This window comes from Phlebotomus papatasi, chromosome 1 (assembly GCF_024763615.1).
Source record: "Phlebotomus papatasi isolate M1 chromosome 1, Ppap_2.1, whole genome shotgun sequence".
Classification (NCBI taxonomy): domain Eukaryota; kingdom Metazoa; phylum Arthropoda; class Insecta; order Diptera; family Psychodidae; genus Phlebotomus; species Phlebotomus papatasi.
The window spans coordinates 8,609,020-8,626,909 of NC_077222.1; the positions used below are offsets into that span (position 1 = coordinate 8,609,020).

Genomic DNA, 17,890 nt, shown 5'->3' on the forward strand with positions numbered 1-17,890 from the left:
GGGCACTCAATGAGTCAAGTGGTAGAGCACTCGCTCTATGATGCAAGTGTCCCGGGCTCGAATTCCCTTTAGGTCACCAGGAATTTTTCTGGCGTTAAAGGTGTTCGGATTGCATTCAGTGAGCTTCACTGCACTTGATTCAACGGGGCATGGGACTGACAACCTCATCCCTGTTTAAGAAAAAATAATAATGCATGTCTAGAAATCCTCTTGTGGGAAGGCCTGGTTCCTTCATGGAATGTTGAGCCAGCATTATTATTATATTATTATTTAAGAGATTTATTCTTACTCTATATTGTTTCAATCGGAAGTCACATTGTCCACAATGTAATTAAAATCTTGATTTTACAATAACTATGAAGTGAATCATTTCAATTAAACTTTTTTATAATTTTCATATTAAGCAAAAATGGGATGAATATTTGATAATTGTGTCTATCGCCAAATTGATCTTATAAAACGATAAAATCAACTGATGATAAATTTAAAATAGTAAAATAAAGACGTTGTTTTGTTAAAGAAACTAGGAAGTTAGAAATGTGAACTCCTTTTTTCCAAAATGTAACAAGAATAACAATTCATATAAGACAAGTTAGACTAATTTGTTTAATAAAAAAAGTAGGAGAAGGTGGGACAGCATGCACACATGACTTTAGATTTTTTTTTAAGAGATAATGTCTAGATCTGGATATACATAATCCTATCATATCTTAAAATAAAATTAAAAAAAACACTGAAAAAAGTAATTTTTCATGAACACTTCGTCCTATTTCAACGATAAAAAAGCAAAAATTAAATAATGAATAAAATATTGTAATTTGTATCAGGAATAAAAACGAGACAATGAGCACAAATCACCTGGCGTCTCCACATTCACTTCCAGTGAGGGTTTGTTCTTGTGACGAAAAAAAAGGCGACTTTCAGTGGAACTTGTCCGAGCCACCCAAAGCTCATAATAACTGGAATCCCAAGCGACAGTTTCGCTATTTTATAAAAGCACAAATACACTAAAAAAAAATTTATTTATACGGCACCTACAAAGCACTTCTGTGTAGCCAAGCTGATGTCGGGGAGACTTTCTTATGCCAATTTAATATCTGTTTCAGTTTCAGTGCACCTTAGACCACGGAGCGGGAAACAACCACCTCTTTGGCATTGTGGAGTGCGCGAAAAGCCTGGTTTTCTCACATAATATAAACTTAAATCTATTTTTTGAAGTTTGTGCCAGCCAAAGTGAAAGAAAAGTTTTTATTTTTGGCGAAAAAACATATCTAACAAACAATTACAAGACCAAATTTCGTATGGAGAATTTCAAGGCTGACATATAAAAGATATTTTCGTAATTCCTCGAGCCACAGCCAATGATTTCAATCAGTTTCAAATTGAACGTTATTTGAAGAAATTCCACGTAATAATGGGATTGAGTAGATTGAATTATGAACGCTCAGTGCAGTAAATGGTGATTTTTCGAATGTGTATGGTGCTCTATTATTTCGTCGAAAAAAAAAAGGAACAAGTGGGCGGTTAATCTATACTATATTAACATATTTTGATCTCTGCAAAACACCCAGAAGAAAGTGATTGTGCAGTGAAACACGAAAAAAAAATATATTGCAGCAACAATGGTTTTTTTCTTGGATGTAACACTGGAGAGAAAAAATAGGTTGTTCTTCATCAATTTGGGGTGGCTAAATGTCAACGAGTATGACATTCCATCTCAACAATAAGTCATAAATCATCGCTTGTAGTAATCTTTGGGAGTTGAATAAGCCACCCAAATACTGGAAAATTCTTCAACTTTTGATCCAACTATTAACCACTAAGGATGGCCATGGTCAATGTGTGTAGTCTCTCATTTATTCTCTTGGTAAGTTTAATTGGTACTCTATGGCGTCTTTTATAAATTGTTTTTACGCTCAATAGAATTATTCGTCAATTGCTTTGACTCTAATTAAATCGACACCTGGCTGATCTAAATGCTTAGTGAGCTAGAACTCTCATTATGCTTATGATTTTACATAATTGAATTACAGTTTTTTGACCATGGCAATCACTCAAGCGAAATTATGAGAGATGTTAAACAAATTGAACACTGAAAGTTCACAGAACATTCGTGCATTCCATGTACAACGCTAGTTGGCGCGGAAGTGCAAGTTTTTGAATTTATCCGTTAGGAATTTTAAGTTAACGGAAATTTTAAATAAAAACAGTAGGGGAAAGTGCTGTCCCTTCACACGTTCATGCCTTCGAATAACGTGAATTTCTTTTGTTTTTCGTAAGAGATTTACACGGAATTATCAACAATTGATGATAAGCCAACTAATATTTAATAGAAATGTGTAGGTCTCTTAGGAAGGAAAAAACTAAAAGAAAATTCATATTATTCGAAGGCAAAAACGTTTTAAGGGAGAGTACTTTCCCCTATCCAGCAAACACACTTATCTAAAAATGAGTGCGTTTTTTGCATATTTCGATCTGTAAAAATATACTGACCGATCAGCAGTTTTCGAACAAAAAGTGACAACGTAATATACGGAAATAGAACTTTCTCGCGAGTGGCGTTCTAAGGTTAGCAGAATTTATCTAAAAATGTTTTTGACTGAATTGAAATCATTTAGAATTTGATACTCGCTAAGCAGTGAATTTTAGCTTATACAGTGCCCGCTTTGTAATCCGGATGATTGGGAGACAAAATGACAGATGTCCGCTCCGTAATCCGGATGGATTTTTAAATTTGTTCAACGTCTTGAAAATATAATTCAAAATTTTTTCATAGAATTAGAATAAAACTTTTAAAGAAGATTGAAAAGACATAATTGGAGAAGTCTATTCTATTATACTTCATTTATTAAACAAGAACATCACAGGATAGTTCATTTTCATTGCTGAACACGCATGCATACATAACCTCAAAAGAATTTTAAATGTAACCGTCGAGAACTTGTCCGGATTACGGCGATCCGGATTAGAAAGCGGACACTGTATTTTTATTTTCATAAGCTGCACTGAGAAAAATCCGAAAAAGTTAAAATAACATTCCGGAAATGTTTATTTTACCCCGAAGTATTTTTCCGAAATCGGTGTAAATATTATGCTTTTTAGGTGTATTATGGGTTAAAGTTACCCTTCTTCATGTTAATTTTACCCTTAAAAAGGTATAAAATAACATTAAAAAATGTTGATATATTTTTACACCTAAAAAGTGTTAAAATTATGAGGAAAGAAAGTTAATCGCACCCTCTTTTTTCTCAGTGTATCTACCTTCAGGTTAGATATTTTAAACTTTTTAAGCATAATCTCAAGGTCATGAAAGTTAAAAAGCATTCTGATAAAAATTACGACCACTCGAAAGAATATTATACCTTCCGTCGGACTTACATATATCACATAAGATCTCCAGGAAGATACAGTAAACTACACTTAGTTTACTAGGGGAAAATACTCTCGCTTCGAACGTTCATGCCTTCGAATAATGTGAATTTCTTCTACTTTTCTAAAGAGATTTACACATGATTATCACATAATAATCAATGATTGATGATAAAGTAACTAATATTTAATATAAATGTGTAAGTCTCTTAGAAAAACTAAAAGTAAATTCATATCATTCGATGGCATGAACGTTCGAAGGGAGAGTGCTTTCCCCTAGATAAGTAAAACAGAATCTTAAATTATAAATCTGCAAAAAATAGTGAAATATCTTTGTTAATGTGAAAATGGAGAACTTTGAACCATCCATCCTGGCATTTTGGGTTTGACTTTAAGAGATTTATGGTTTTTTTCTTTAACATTGTACTGACCAAAATAGGGAAGCACATACGAAAGAATTTGCTTATATAATATATTGACTGAAAATACTTTTCCCAAATAGGGTCGAAGAACCACCTGTTTAGTCGGGAACACCTGTTAGTAATTTCATCAAAAATATTAAAATTTATTTTATGTATCTCATAAAATTTAAATAGTATTACGATTTTTCACATAACTATTTTTTTGGCATAAAGATATATGTCTTCAAATTTCATGTCCCAAATAGTTCATAATATGGTGGCAATAGGTCATGTCATGATACAATTTCTTACTGTACTAATAGGTGTTCCTTCGACTCTAAATATCAGAAAAAAATCATTTCTTAAACTTAATAACTATCAAATACTTTTAATTGATTACTTGTACTGTATCTGATGGGCTTTATTTTTTTCAAGATTTATTATTTATTTATTTATTTAAACTCTAGTTCAAGAATATTTACAAAAAGGTTTGTTTTCTCGCCAAATTTTCCAAAGTTCGCGAATATAAATTATCATAATTATTTTACTATTGATGCATTGTTTAACAAATAATAAATAAATAAATAAATAAATATGATATTATTTTAAAAGAAAACTAAATATATTTCTGAACATAAAGTGATCAGAATTTGTTTAGTTTTAAATTGATAATTATTCTGATGTAAACTTAAAGAACTGCAAAATAGCTATAGTGGCTCAGTAGGGGAAAGTGCCTATGCTTGATACCATTGGAAGCTTCGTAATGACTATATTTTCTATGTTTCACATTATATATGTGACTCATCGCAACCATATTTTAAAAACTATGGAAAAAAGGCCAGTTTTTAAAATATTTATATTGCGAAGTCACGTTTAATGAGGAATATAGGAAAAATTTAGTCTTTACAAAGCTTCCAATGGTATTCGGCATGGACACTTTCCCCTACATAAAAAATATTATTGTTAAATATTAATATTAGAAATTTTCTAAAATTTGAGGTTATGTTTGATCTAACCTCAAAAAATAATTTCGTTGCAGAAAATTTAGAATTTTAATATAATATGTAATTTTTCAACTTCTTTTACCTATAAATAATAAATCTTGAGGAATTTACTATAAACGTCAAAAGCATTTTTAAATCAATTTTCTTTTTTTTTGGATTAGAAATTGATGAATTTGAAGTTTATTGGACTTTTAGATATGTTTTCTTTTCTATGGTTTTTATAGGTTTTATAGTTTAAACTTTTTAAAACGCTTCGTTGGTCTACCGTTATACCGAAAATTGACACAGGATGATCCTCAAGAATCCACAGCGCTGGTGTCGCTAATCTTCGTAAATTTCACTAGACCTTGATCATTAATTTAGAAGCTCAGCATGATTCTCCTAATTTTGGGATAATTCCTCAGAGTATTAACATCAATCCTCATTTTTCGAGCTGATCGCTAAGCCGCTCCTTGTGTCTATTTTGGGGTTAAGCAAGCGCAGATGCGGAAAAAATTGAGTATAAATGGTACAAATAGAAAAATATGACACTTCTTTAGTAATTTTATAACGAACTTTATTTGAACCTATTAGCGACTATCGTACACTATATTAAACGCAAATCGATTGGTTTGATTGAGATTGAGAAATTATATTACATCACGATAAGGTTCAATTTTATTTAAAAATAGGTGAAAAATTCCAATTTCAAAGGTGCCCCACTTTTAAAGCTACACCACTTCCCCCTAACCAGAAGCGTTTTTTAATGTCTCTGACGTAAAAACAAATAAATCTGGGTGAAAATTCATCTTTACTGCTTATTTAATCTGAACTGACCGAATTTTTCAAGTTTAGGTTTGAGGTTAGACGAAACATAACCTCACATTTCGAAACAATTTCTTGGTGAAGTACATCAAATACTCCAATTTGCATTGTCTTGCATTCTTTCTGAGATTGTGAGGTCCTTGTGTACGATTTGAAATCAGAAGCTCCGTGATGACAATAAAATTTTGAATATAACCTCAAAGGTAAAATCCAACCTATCTTTTTTTATTCTTCCTGATATCCGGTAAATTCCGAGCAGAATCCGTAAACATATTTACTTCTTAAATAATCTAAAAATAGATGCATGATAGTAATTTACACAAAATAAAGAGAATTCAGTCATATGTTGATTTTATTCAATAAATTTTCAATATTAAATTTTCCACATTGATGTGTTTTAATTGAGAAAAAATTCATCCATGCTTAATTACCTATTTTAACGGTTTTTCTGCTGCTCAAGGCGAATTGAAATTCCAAAGACGGATGAATGGCTAAAATAATTTACTTCTTCTCCGCCAGCAAAAAAAAAGACCCATTGTGTAGATCATAAGAATCGATATTTTATAATCTCAATAATAATGATATACGGAAATTTTTTATAATATAGAAGTTTTCAAAACACGCGAGTTTCATGATAATCGAGAGACATTATAAGGTCATGTTTAAATATGAAGAAGCTTGACAAATTGTAAAAGCTCATAAAATGAAAAACTTTATTGAGATATTTATATTGCATCTTTACGATGTAATAACAGAGTATTTAGCCGACAATGATGATACCTCAATGTGTAAATTATTTAATGAAGATGTCACCCATAAACATACCATTTAAACATATGGTTTAGATGTTTAAACTTCCACAAGGAATTTAACTGGTAGTTGCCACTTAAGTTGGAGTCAATTCTAATTGGTGAGCATTAATGCAAATAGCGCATAAAAATGCCATAATAGTAATTAATTGCATTTAATAATTGACAGAGGTATTGGAAGAGATATTGTATTAAATAATCAATTAATGTTTTATGCATTTTTGCATTTGATGGTAATTGGATTTGAAAAAAAATGCCGAGTTCTATAAATTTTAGATCTTTTACTTGGTAGAGGAGACCGGGGCAGAATTAGCTACCAAATGAAATTTTTTATTGCGTATAATTTGTACAAAAAATATTTGTATGAGGCTGATAAATATTTCAATGAATAGTAAGGGAAGTAGAAGAAAGCTTTGATGGTTCGCACATACGCTACCATCAAACACTTCATATTTCTCCCATATTCCTTTATTAATCTCAACTATGGCTATATATTTTAATTGCTAGTCTTAAATCACACCTTTTCTGAAAAAAAATTGAGAGTCTAGTTCCTTTTCTCTAGTTTCAGGAAGAAAAAATTAAAAACGGGTCTAAAACTGTAATTTTGATGTGTAATATTTCGCATAATTTTGCACAATTCATATCACTTTCCTGAGAAACGACTATCACAGGGCGTAGAGATGTTATAAGGGTTTATATTTATGTAAAAAAGATTTGGGCTGGAGCAAACTGTTTTCGTGGGTGAAAGAAAATCCAAAAACTTGACTCACAATGATCGGTCGCACATAGAAGACATTGTTCTTTCGCACGTTTTTCCAGGAAACTTTGTATTCGATGCGATTCTCTCATATTCACATCTATTGTAATTCTCTGATTTGCTCCTTTATTCAAATATAAAATTTAAAAACCTTAAAGTTGATAAGCCAGAAGTAATTTGACTCAAATAGGTCGCAGTGGTAATTGTGAAAGCAATTTTGCATATCTTTGATATAAAAATATTTTTCAAGCTTGTCCAAACTGAATGTGCAATGAAAGAATCACATCCACATTAAACACTCACAGCTTACAACTGGTTTTTTGAGCATCTTTGACATAACCTCACTTTTGTGTTTGTTTCACGTCAAAGAAAAAAAATATTGTCCGGAAGAGACTGTTTGGTGTCAATCTCTGTCCTGAATCTCAATTCCTGTAACTTTGGGGATGGAAGAAGCTTCATTGATGCGCATACAATGACGGTTTTGAGCATATCCGGCTCCGTAGAGGAATTGTGGAACTTATGTGTTCTTCTCACTTGCAGAGTTTTAGTCACTTTTTAGTTTAAAAAACCTATTAATTAGTTAAAATTTGATGATATTTAGACTTTTCAAGGAAGAATTCACCAGATTACCGCTTCCAGAATGAAATTCCCACACTGAGAGAAATCCGAAAGAGTTAAAATAACATTCCGGAAATGTTAATTTTAACCTACAATATTGATCCCAAAATCGGTGCAAATATTATGCATTTTAGGTGTATTATGGGTTAAAGTTACCCTTTTTCATGTCAATTTTACACTTAAAAAGGTGTAAAATTAACATTCAAAAATGTTGATATATTTTTACACCTAAAAAGTGTTAAAGTTACGAGGAAAAAAGTTAATCGCACCCTCTTTTTTTCTCAGTGCAGGAAATCGAACAAAAAAGTTGATTTTAGTGTTAGAAAAATTCAGAAAAATTGGCATTAAATCGTTTGATTCCTTGTACAAACGGTTTAATCACGTAGATTATAGTTAACTTTAAACAATGATGTACAATTTTTAGTGCTCGGTGCAAAATTTACGGTGAAAATGGGGTGCTCAAGGATGATGTGAATCGTGTGCGAAGATACAAACTTGATTGATCAATCGCACAAATCGCCATTAAATTTTCATTTTCCTCTAGAGGTAAATCTGCGGATTTCCTGGAGTTTTGTGAGGTGAAATCATGAACCTTGTAAGTAAGAAATTTTTTTGACATACTTTGAGAATCGTTACGGTTTCCATGGTAGTCAGAAAAAATCACTGAACTTGAAGATCATTTTTGTGTGCGAAACATCAAAGCCTTCCCCTATATATTTAGAATAGAGAGTGGTTTCCTCAATATTACTTCGAAGACAAACTATAAGATACCACTATCTAATAATATACGTGACTAATTCTGCCTCGGTTTCCCCTATGTCTTTGAGACTCTGGTGGTGTAAAAATATACCAGTTTTAAGACGTCAATAATTCAAAAATTCCCTTCATCCATTATCGAATTACGAGACAGGAATTTTTTGTAAAGATCACACGAGAGACCAGTATTTAAATATTATGCTCTGAATCACGTATAAGTTACATGATCGAAAGGAAATCTCGATGAAAAAGTAAATTGGAACAAAAAAAAAATAGGTAAATAAATAAAAAGGATGAATAAATCTTCCTCGCAAAAGTCCATAAGAAAAAAAACAGCTATATATAATTAAATAGTACCGCAAAATATCCAGTTTCCCCTGCGCGATATTCTTGAATTTATTTGCAAGGTGAAGCACCAACAGCAAAAAAATTGGTTTCGAACAATTTCTGCAAAGTCCATTGAATGTTCAGCCAAAATAAGTACACAATAAATACCTTTAAAAAAAAGTTAATGGATGCCTCATTACGTGTATTGGGCATCTCAGTCTTTTGAAATTGCAACGATTTTTATGTTGGAAACAACGGCATAGCCAGAAACGACATTGAACGGCCTTGAGGGTTATTTCATGAAACTCTCACAATAAAATTCACTACAATTTAACTTTTATGTACCTTACTTTGAGCTTACCAATCAGACAGTGTTAAATCGGTTTGCTATAGTCACACTTTGGGGAATAAGAACTAAATTATGTAATACCCTAATCATTTCCAAATTTTAATTATAATTGATGGCCAATGAATTAATTTGTGAAATGATTAATTTTCTTCAAAAGAGCCCAAAAGCAAAGAAAAAAAAAACATACTTCCATTATATTTAAACTAGATTCCCCTTCAAAATTTTTTTGTGTCGTGACATGAGGAAATTAATGCCTTATTAGTCAATATAATTATTATATTTCTGGTATTTTAAATACATTATATTCGCTCATGAAATATTTATTGACAATCTTTGATATAGATTCATGCATAGCAAAGTCTCTTTTTTTTACTTCTTGACATGGTTCTTAACGACGCCAGAATAAAAAAAAGTATGAGAATTCGATTAAGTTGTTTGATATAATTCCTACAACTGTGGTGTCTCTTCTTGCTTTAGCGTCTATCACGCTCAAGTGATAAATCAGGAAATGCTGGAATATAATAAGAAACAAGTTCACCAATTGAGATTATTGGAAGCAATCGTGATTACGTTTCTTCGATCTGTGGTCGATGTGATTCTTCCAGTTGCCATGTGACTTGTGATTCTAAATTCAGATTTATCTACACTGAGAAAAAAACGGGGGTACGATTAACTCTTTTCCTCATAACCTTAACACTTTTTGGGTGTAAAAATATATCAATATTTTATACTGTTAATCTTACAACCTTTTGAGGGTAAAATTAACATGAGAAAGGCAACTTTAACCCCTAATACACCTAAAAACCATAATATTTACACCGAGTTTTCGTCATAATTTTAACACTTTTTGCGTATAAAAATATATCAACATTTTTTAATATTAATTTTACACCTTTTAAGGGTAAAATCAACAAGAAAGGAGGGTAACTTTAGCCCATAATACACTTAAAAAGGGTAATATTTGCACCGTTTTCGGATCAATACTGCAGGGTAAAATTAACATTTCTAGAATGGTAATTTTATTATTTTAATAAAAGTTAAAATAAATTTCCAGAATTTTTGATTTTACTCTGCAGTATTGATCCGAAAACGGTGTAAATATTACCCTTTTTTTGTGTATTATGGGTTAAAGTTACCCTTCTTGCACGTTGATTTTACCCTTAAAAGGTGTAAAATTAACATTAAAAAATGTTGATATATTTTTACACCCACAAGTGCTAAAGTTATGATGAAAAGAAGTTAATCGCAGCCTCTTTTTTTGTCGGTGTATAGACTGATAGCATAGGTTATAGCTACATTGAATATGAATACAAAAATTGTACAATCTAAAATTTAAGATGCATCATATCCTTAAGAAATTTACTCATTTTTTGGTAGGGTAAAATAGGTTAATTTGGAATTATATCTAATTGGGAACTTTGAAATTTTCTAAGACTTTTAGATGACAAAAGGAAAAAAAACAACGAAGAAGTGCTCTTGAATATAAAGTCTTGTACTTCTTCGTAGATATCTTTTTCTCTTTGACTATCTGAAAAAGCGAGAAAATTTCAAAATTCCAAAAGAAGACATGGTTTCAAATTACGCTATCTTACTCTATTTTCTTAATATCTTTTCTTAATAAATAATAAAAAAATGTATAATCAATTTCACATTATTTTTAAAAATATTTAGGAGATTGCTTATGGCAATAAGTGTGCACTTTCTTGAGGCATTTTTACACTCATGGTCACCCCGTTTCAAACATTTATACTCTATCATGATAGAGTAATTGAAAGGATTTCAAACTACAGGTTTAGCCTCTTTTTAGTTTAGGTTGAATCTCTCGAATAAGCAAAAAGCGAAAAATAAGCAATTTTAGTAAGCTTTAAAAGTCTCATGAATATCTTATAAAAGTCATTAATATCTAATCATAAGTAATTTTTTTTCCCAAAAATATTACTTAATAAGAAATTAGTAAAGTAAAGCCATACGATTGAACTTTTAATTAATTTATTTATTTTAATTATTTATTTACATAAGTCAATACCTGTCCAATCATCATTATAAAGTTAATTTAATTAAGTTAAAAAAAAAATAGAAAAAAAAGAAATACAAAATCTGGAAATAAAAATCAGAAAATTAGAAATGAATAAGGAAACCGAAAAAAATTGATTGGTATTTCGGGTATTTCCCACAAATCGTGTCTTTCGATTCTACTGCCCTAAAAGGTAGTAGAAAATATTGAATTTTTAGAATTTGTATCCTATCGATAGTAAATTCTAATAGCGGGATGGTAAATTCAACTATATTCTTTTAGATTTTACCTCAAGCCTCTACTAGATTTTAATATTCCGAGAGTATTATTTACTAGCCTGATATTATAATGTAAAATTCTAGAAAAAATGTATTTCCAATATGAAATAAATTTTAAATAATCCAAATATTATAATTTAGGAGTGGCTTGAGGTTAAATCAAAAGATGCATTGTAGAATTTACCATCCGATTATTAGAATTTGCTATCCATATGATCCATAGTATTGCAAATTCTAAAGACATACACGCATTTTCAACAATTGCTGGACAACTTTTCTATTATTGGGCTATCAAAATTTGTATTGAGGACGTTAAATTGTACCATCCTAGTTTTCTCGGTGAACTAAATCTAACAAAGTCTAGTAGAATATAGTGATACCGATCCGTATTGATCTGGCATGTAAGTGAAAGGAGTTGTATAAGACAACCCCATCGGCAAAATTAGTTCGCGAAAGCTAGAGTAAACTCTCTGTATCACGAAGCCATGTACCCTCTTGGAGATCCCAGGAATCAGAAGTGTGATCAGTGTGTGTTCCTGTCGAACATTTTACGAATATTTACGAACAAATGATAAAATTTTACGAAATTTGTGTGTTTACGAACATTTACGAACAAACGTTTGTAAAAGTACAAAAAATGTTCGTCAAATGATCATGTTATGAACAATGTTTGTGAAAAAGTACAAACTTTTACGAACTTTTTTGTAGGATATAAGATTTACAAGCATTTCTTAAGTCCCCAATAGGAATTCACAAACATTTACGAACATTTTTACAAAATATTTTTTTCTGTGTAGATGTAAAATATCTTTTATTGGTCCTTGTTAAAATCCCGAAAATCGAAATTCCAAAAACCAAAATCCCGAAAACCAAAATCCCGAAAATCAAAATCCCAAAAACCAAAATCCCAAAAGCCAAACTTCAAAATTCTTAAAAGTGTCATAGTTACTCCTACGATTTCAGGGGCAAAGGAAAACTTTGTGTTTTTGAAAAATTATTCCACATATTATCATCGATATAATTTCGTCCCTTTCGGGATTTTGACCATTTAAGGGTTTGGGTTTCGTGATTTTTTCCCTTTTGAGATTTTGTGCAAAACGAAGCTCTACTGCTTTTACGTATAGTACCTGAGAAGACAAAATTAAAATAAATGCATTTATTTCAATTTTTAGGAATTCCAAAAAAAAGCTCAGCTTGAAATAAAATTTATACTTATTTTTCTTGACTTTTTTCTACGATATTAATAAGATAAATTCTGTATTTTTTCTAAATTATTTATCATTCCTTCTATCATTTATAATCTTTTACTCCGTATGGGGGCGTTGTTTTCTGCCACGTGTGGCGCTGGGAACTGTTCTCAAATTTTTCTAAGTTTTCGAACAAATGTCTAACACCTACCAGGCCACAACAAATAAATAAATCTTAGAATATAGGAAGAATAACAATTATTTTGTATGTACAAATGGTGAGATATGTCTTGTTTTATAGTTCTATTTACATAAATATGCTTGTTATTAAGCCAAATATTTATGAAGTGATCGTGTTTAAACAATTATAAGGTGCAAGGTAGCATGGCACGTTTTTGGCACGTGACTTCTTAGAACTAGTTAAATTGGCAAATTGAATATATAGGCGTTTGACCTACATATCAGCCAATGAACGAAGAGTAATCATTTCATTTAAAATTATTTAAAGCGGAAAATGCTTTACATGTTGTAATTAAATTTTATTGTAAAATAATAAATGGGCTTTAAAGTAAAGTTAATGTATTTACCTTTCCAAATATGGTCCGCGCATAAACACCTTAGGTTCACGTCTTCTTTAAGAGCTATTGACAATTAAAAGTAATTTATTGTATTTGGTATATTTGATCTGGAGATTTTGTATCATTCTGGAAGTAAAACACTGTCAATGGCTATTTAAGGGGAGATTGAAAATCCAGATGGGAAAAGAGACCACGCCCATTGATTTAAATAATCAAATGTATCAAGTTTCGTTGTTCAGAAGTTATGTAAGCTCAGGATTAAAGCGATTTTTTTTAAATACAAATACACAGCAATAATAAATTTTCCAGAGGGCAGACACCTACGCTAAGATGGCGATGGACATAAACAAAATATTTACAACATAATAAAAGTTTCATTTTCCCTGAAAAAATTGAGAACAATAAAAGTATCTATTTGTGTAAAATAAAAATAAAACTGTAGATTTCAATTTTAACTAATTTATGTAATTGGTATTTTCTGACCATAAAAACATATTTTTATAGTCAGAAAACAGGCAATGTATAAATTAGGTCTTTTCACTGAAATTGCCTTCAAGCCCATTTACAATATAAGTAAAATCTTAAGAAAGCTGGGAGCTCAAGCGATGGTTAAAAAAAATAAATAGTATATGTAGATGTGGTGAACAAGTTTCTTATATTGGAAGTGATCTTTCTAATTATAGCTCATTTAAACGGTGCGTTTTTGCAGAATTGTAAATGTTTTTTTTTTAAACAAAAAATGCTCCAAATATTTCTCTTTTGAATTTCAATAACAATTCTTGCTCACTGCCACTTTCAATCCTCGTTCACACCAGGAATGCAATTAAATAATATAATAGTACAGGCTGTAATTAACTCATTAATTATTTATTATATCGAACAGAGGGAATTAATTATTTATTTTAATAGAAATATTTTAATCCCACAACAATGTTGAAATTGACTGATGTTTTTTTTCTGGGGTTTTGTTTATTGCAGATTGCCATTAGCGAAGCATTTGGTCATCCTACAGGTCAAAGTGATCTCATATCTGGTCAGGACTTTCTATCGTTGTTCAGTGATAGGAAAATTCAGGGAGATTTGGAGGAAAATCAGGCCAGATCGGAGTATTTGAAGCAGCTGGAAGAAGACGATACGATTCTGCCAATTGAGAAATTATTCCTCTCCACAGATGAGATGATGGCAGATAGTACCAATCACTATTCTCTCGATAAGCGATCAAATCGCAAGTTGGATAGCTTTACAGCCACGGCTACATTGAAATCAGATGATGCAGATGCCAATAAATCGCAATTGCAGCTCGTTAAGACTGGAAGCAGGATTGTCTTCATTGAACCGGAGGGCGTCAAGGACGCTGAAGTGGCGCTGACGCAGAAGAATGAGGAGGAAGGTGTTCGTGTAATTGGCGTGAGTGTTTCATCATCCGTAGCCCAGAGATCATCTACACCACAGAGAGATTTTCCCGTGGATGTGACACCATCTCGTCGGTCGGGCAGTGACTTTTCCATTGAGGAAGATGAACCACTGACACTCACAAAAGACATTGCCGATTCAGCCAAAGAAGAGTCAATGAACGTTCACAGTTTCGTTGCACCACCTGATTCAGGTGTCGTGCCGGCATCGCAGCAGGTGAGGTCAAGAACTCAGCGCAAGCAAGATGACGTTGTCCCCTACCAAGTGATTTATCACGATGACGAAAAGAAAGACCGCACGCCATTGCCTCGCTCCATTTCATACACGTCTCTGGGTCAGACAGTCACTGAGCCCAAATTGTGGCGCCAATTTGAAGCACGACTCAATAAAACAGACAACACAGTTAGCAACACCCCATATTCCCAACCAGAGAAAATCTACGGTGAACCTGCTAAAATTTATTCCGTTCCCGCCAAAATCTACGGTCAACCATCGAAGATTTACTCTGAACCGGCAAAAATCTATTCGGAACCGGCAAAGATCTATTCCGAACCCGCCAAAATCTACTCAGAACCAGCTAAGGTTTATGGAAAACCAGCTAAGGTTTATGCCGAACCACCTACTACCACCCAAGCCCCTACCACAGCCCCACCCTCCAAAAAAATCGTCTTCAACCTAGATAAACTCCCCTATGACCTACTCAATCGACCACAGAGCACCCGTCCTACCCATCCCAGATTCAAGGGACAGAACCTCACTCCCAGTTCCAGTTCAGATGTTCAAGCAGCCTCCACACCGAGTGCTTTCGAGGGGCCCACTCCAGAACAGAATTATGAGGTCGATGAGGCAGTTAGTGTTATGACAAATGGGAGACACCACGGAATTCAGTCACCAAGTGCTGCTACGCCCATAACGGATGACGCCAAGAAAGTAGGTTATGTGGTAGAAGGACGAAACTTTAGAAAGTATCGTGTTGAGGAAAAGACCGCCGATGGATTTATCGTGGGTGAATATGGGGTTGTTAGTCATGATGATGGAAGTCTCCGTGGTGTTAGATACACGGCTGATTCCAACATAAGTCCAAGTCTTATTTACAATGCCCTCCTCAAGTTCTTGTCTCTCTGAGCCAATTGGCCAGAGACATACATAAAAGTATTAGGAAAGAATAAGGAAGGTCATTCTTATTCGAATAGTTAGGCAAAACAAAAAAAAGAGTAATAAATAAAAATAAATAAGAAACAAAATGAGAAAAGAATGTATGCCATAGTTTAGTGACTTTCAGAAAGTTGTTATTTTTTCCCATTAAAAAAAAACAACAACAACAATGAAAATGAGCTAATAATTTCCAGAAGACACGCATGAATTACTAGAAAGAATTTAAAAAAAAACAAAATTATTTAGAAATTCTCAATTCTCTAGGAATAACAAAAGAGCATTAGATAGAATATTGTAATTGTCTCTAATTTAAAATTAGAAAACTATGTTATTGATATACTGTGTGATAATAGGATACTCCAGATAATAAATTTATACAATCCTGAGTCAATTGTTTTTTCCTCCACCATCTGTCCACAATATCTCCATTCAATCCAGCAATCTTGCCAGTAATTCACATTTGGTGTCAGGTGAGTTGGTGCACGAGAAAATTCATTTATCACTTCGATTAAATCACTTGTGAACCAATATGCTTGAACAGTTTTTATTGCCGCGTATCCGCCTTATCTTTCATGCAAAGACAATTGAAATCACCATTACCCCAACAAAAATACCACACTTTTAATTGTGAAATTATTAACGTAAATGGAAGGTCGTTTTCTAGGTCGCGGTTCATATGTCTACCGTACTATGTACACATATAGCAATCAAGAAGAAACAGTTTTTTATTTAACTGTACATTAATCAAAGATCAAATTAGTTTTGGCCACCTATCTCTGCGTCAAAGGTAGGAAGTTGCATTTTTTTTTATTATTATTAGATAACAAATTACATTTTTTAGACCTTTCTCTAAATACTTTAAAAATATTCTTGACAAAATTGCAATACCAGAATTTATTTGGCATATCAAGTGTTCAGGATCAGGAATAAGGAACCTTGAGCTTAAGAAATTAGCCTTTCCGCAATGACTTTGAAGTCAGACGACTGATTTTAAAATTCTATCATTAGCCTGATACCCCTTCCTCGCTTTAGATAAATAAAATAGATAGATTGATAGATACATAGATAATAAATAGTCAATAGTTCATAGGCACAATATAGGGTAGAGTAGGTCTTTTTTAAGATAATTGCGAGTCAGATATAAAATGAGTATTATGCTATATATGAATATTATAGGGGGAACTGGGGCCTGTTTGAATTGGAGCACCTTCAAATCTGGACATTTTTCTACTATTTTTAAGTGGAACTGAGCATTATTGTAATTTAGCCTCACAATTAATTTTCTGATCTTAATTATATCACCATAAAATCCAATGCCATTGGTGCCCCAATTCAACCTACTTCCCCTACTGTATTCTAATTAGTTATTAAATCTTGTATTTCAATCAAATTCACTTGAAAATAAATGTCGTAAGTGCTAGAGCATGCATATTTTCATAAAAACTTTTTCCAGATAAGACAAATACTCCTTCAAAGCTTCTTTATTAAAAAAAATAAATATTATTATTATCTGAAAGAAATTTCAAAATTTGTAAGATGGTACAGGTTTAAACTGACGCAAAGTGCATACTTTACTCTATTGCAAAATATTTAAAAACTATTAGTCGTCTTAATGTCAATATATCGTCAATATCAGACTCAAGAGCATAATGACATAAAGTTCTTTTATATCCAATGTATGCCATGAGGCATCGATAATATGGATCGAATCTCAGAATTTCAAAAAAAGGATATTTAAATATCGAATTATTCATAAAAAAGGGGTGGCAAAGCGTCCCAGGCTTTGCGAAATGCTCGAACTCATGACTCAGATGCTATACCTCAAAAGTATTTTCGCATCATTTACCGTTTACCGGTACTCAAACGATTAGAACCGAATCGTAAATCATTCAAAAGCTTCTCTAAAATTGATTAAAAAGCAATAGAAATTATTCAATCAATTTATTCAATCAATCAACTATATTGGTTTTTCGTACAAAAATTATTTATCGGTTATAAACCGGTTCATTACCGATTGGAACCGGTCCAGTTTTATAGGAAATTCCAAGACCTTTCCAATGAGCCCAAACAT

The 17,890-nt window shown here is 32.1% G+C and overlaps 1 protein-coding gene across 1 annotated transcript; it reads left to right on the forward strand.

The window, feature by feature from the left end:
* The first annotated feature begins 1,110 nt into the window (after window positions 1–1,110).
* On the forward strand, window positions 1,111–16,202 carry LOC129798696 (uncharacterized). Its single transcript, XM_055841974.1, has 2 exons — window positions 1,111–1,867; window positions 14,230–16,202. The coding sequence occupies exons 1-2, from the start codon at window positions 1,826–1,828 to the stop codon at window positions 15,787–15,789; spliced, it is 1,602 nt and encodes a 533-aa protein (XP_055697949.1). The 5' UTR covers window positions 1,111–1,825; the 3' UTR covers window positions 15,790–16,202.
* Window positions 16,203–17,890: the final 1,688 nt, after the last annotated feature.

Bases quoted from the DNA above. Each gene is read 5' to 3' on its own strand.
- LOC129798696 (XM_055841974.1), top strand. From the start codon at position 1,826: ATGGCCATGGTCAATGTGTGTAGTCTCTCATTTATTCTCTTG. The intron at 1,868-14,229 runs GTAAGTTTAATT...TGTTTATTGCAG, and splicing joins GTCTCTCATTTATTCTCTTG to ATTGCCATTAGCGAAGCATT.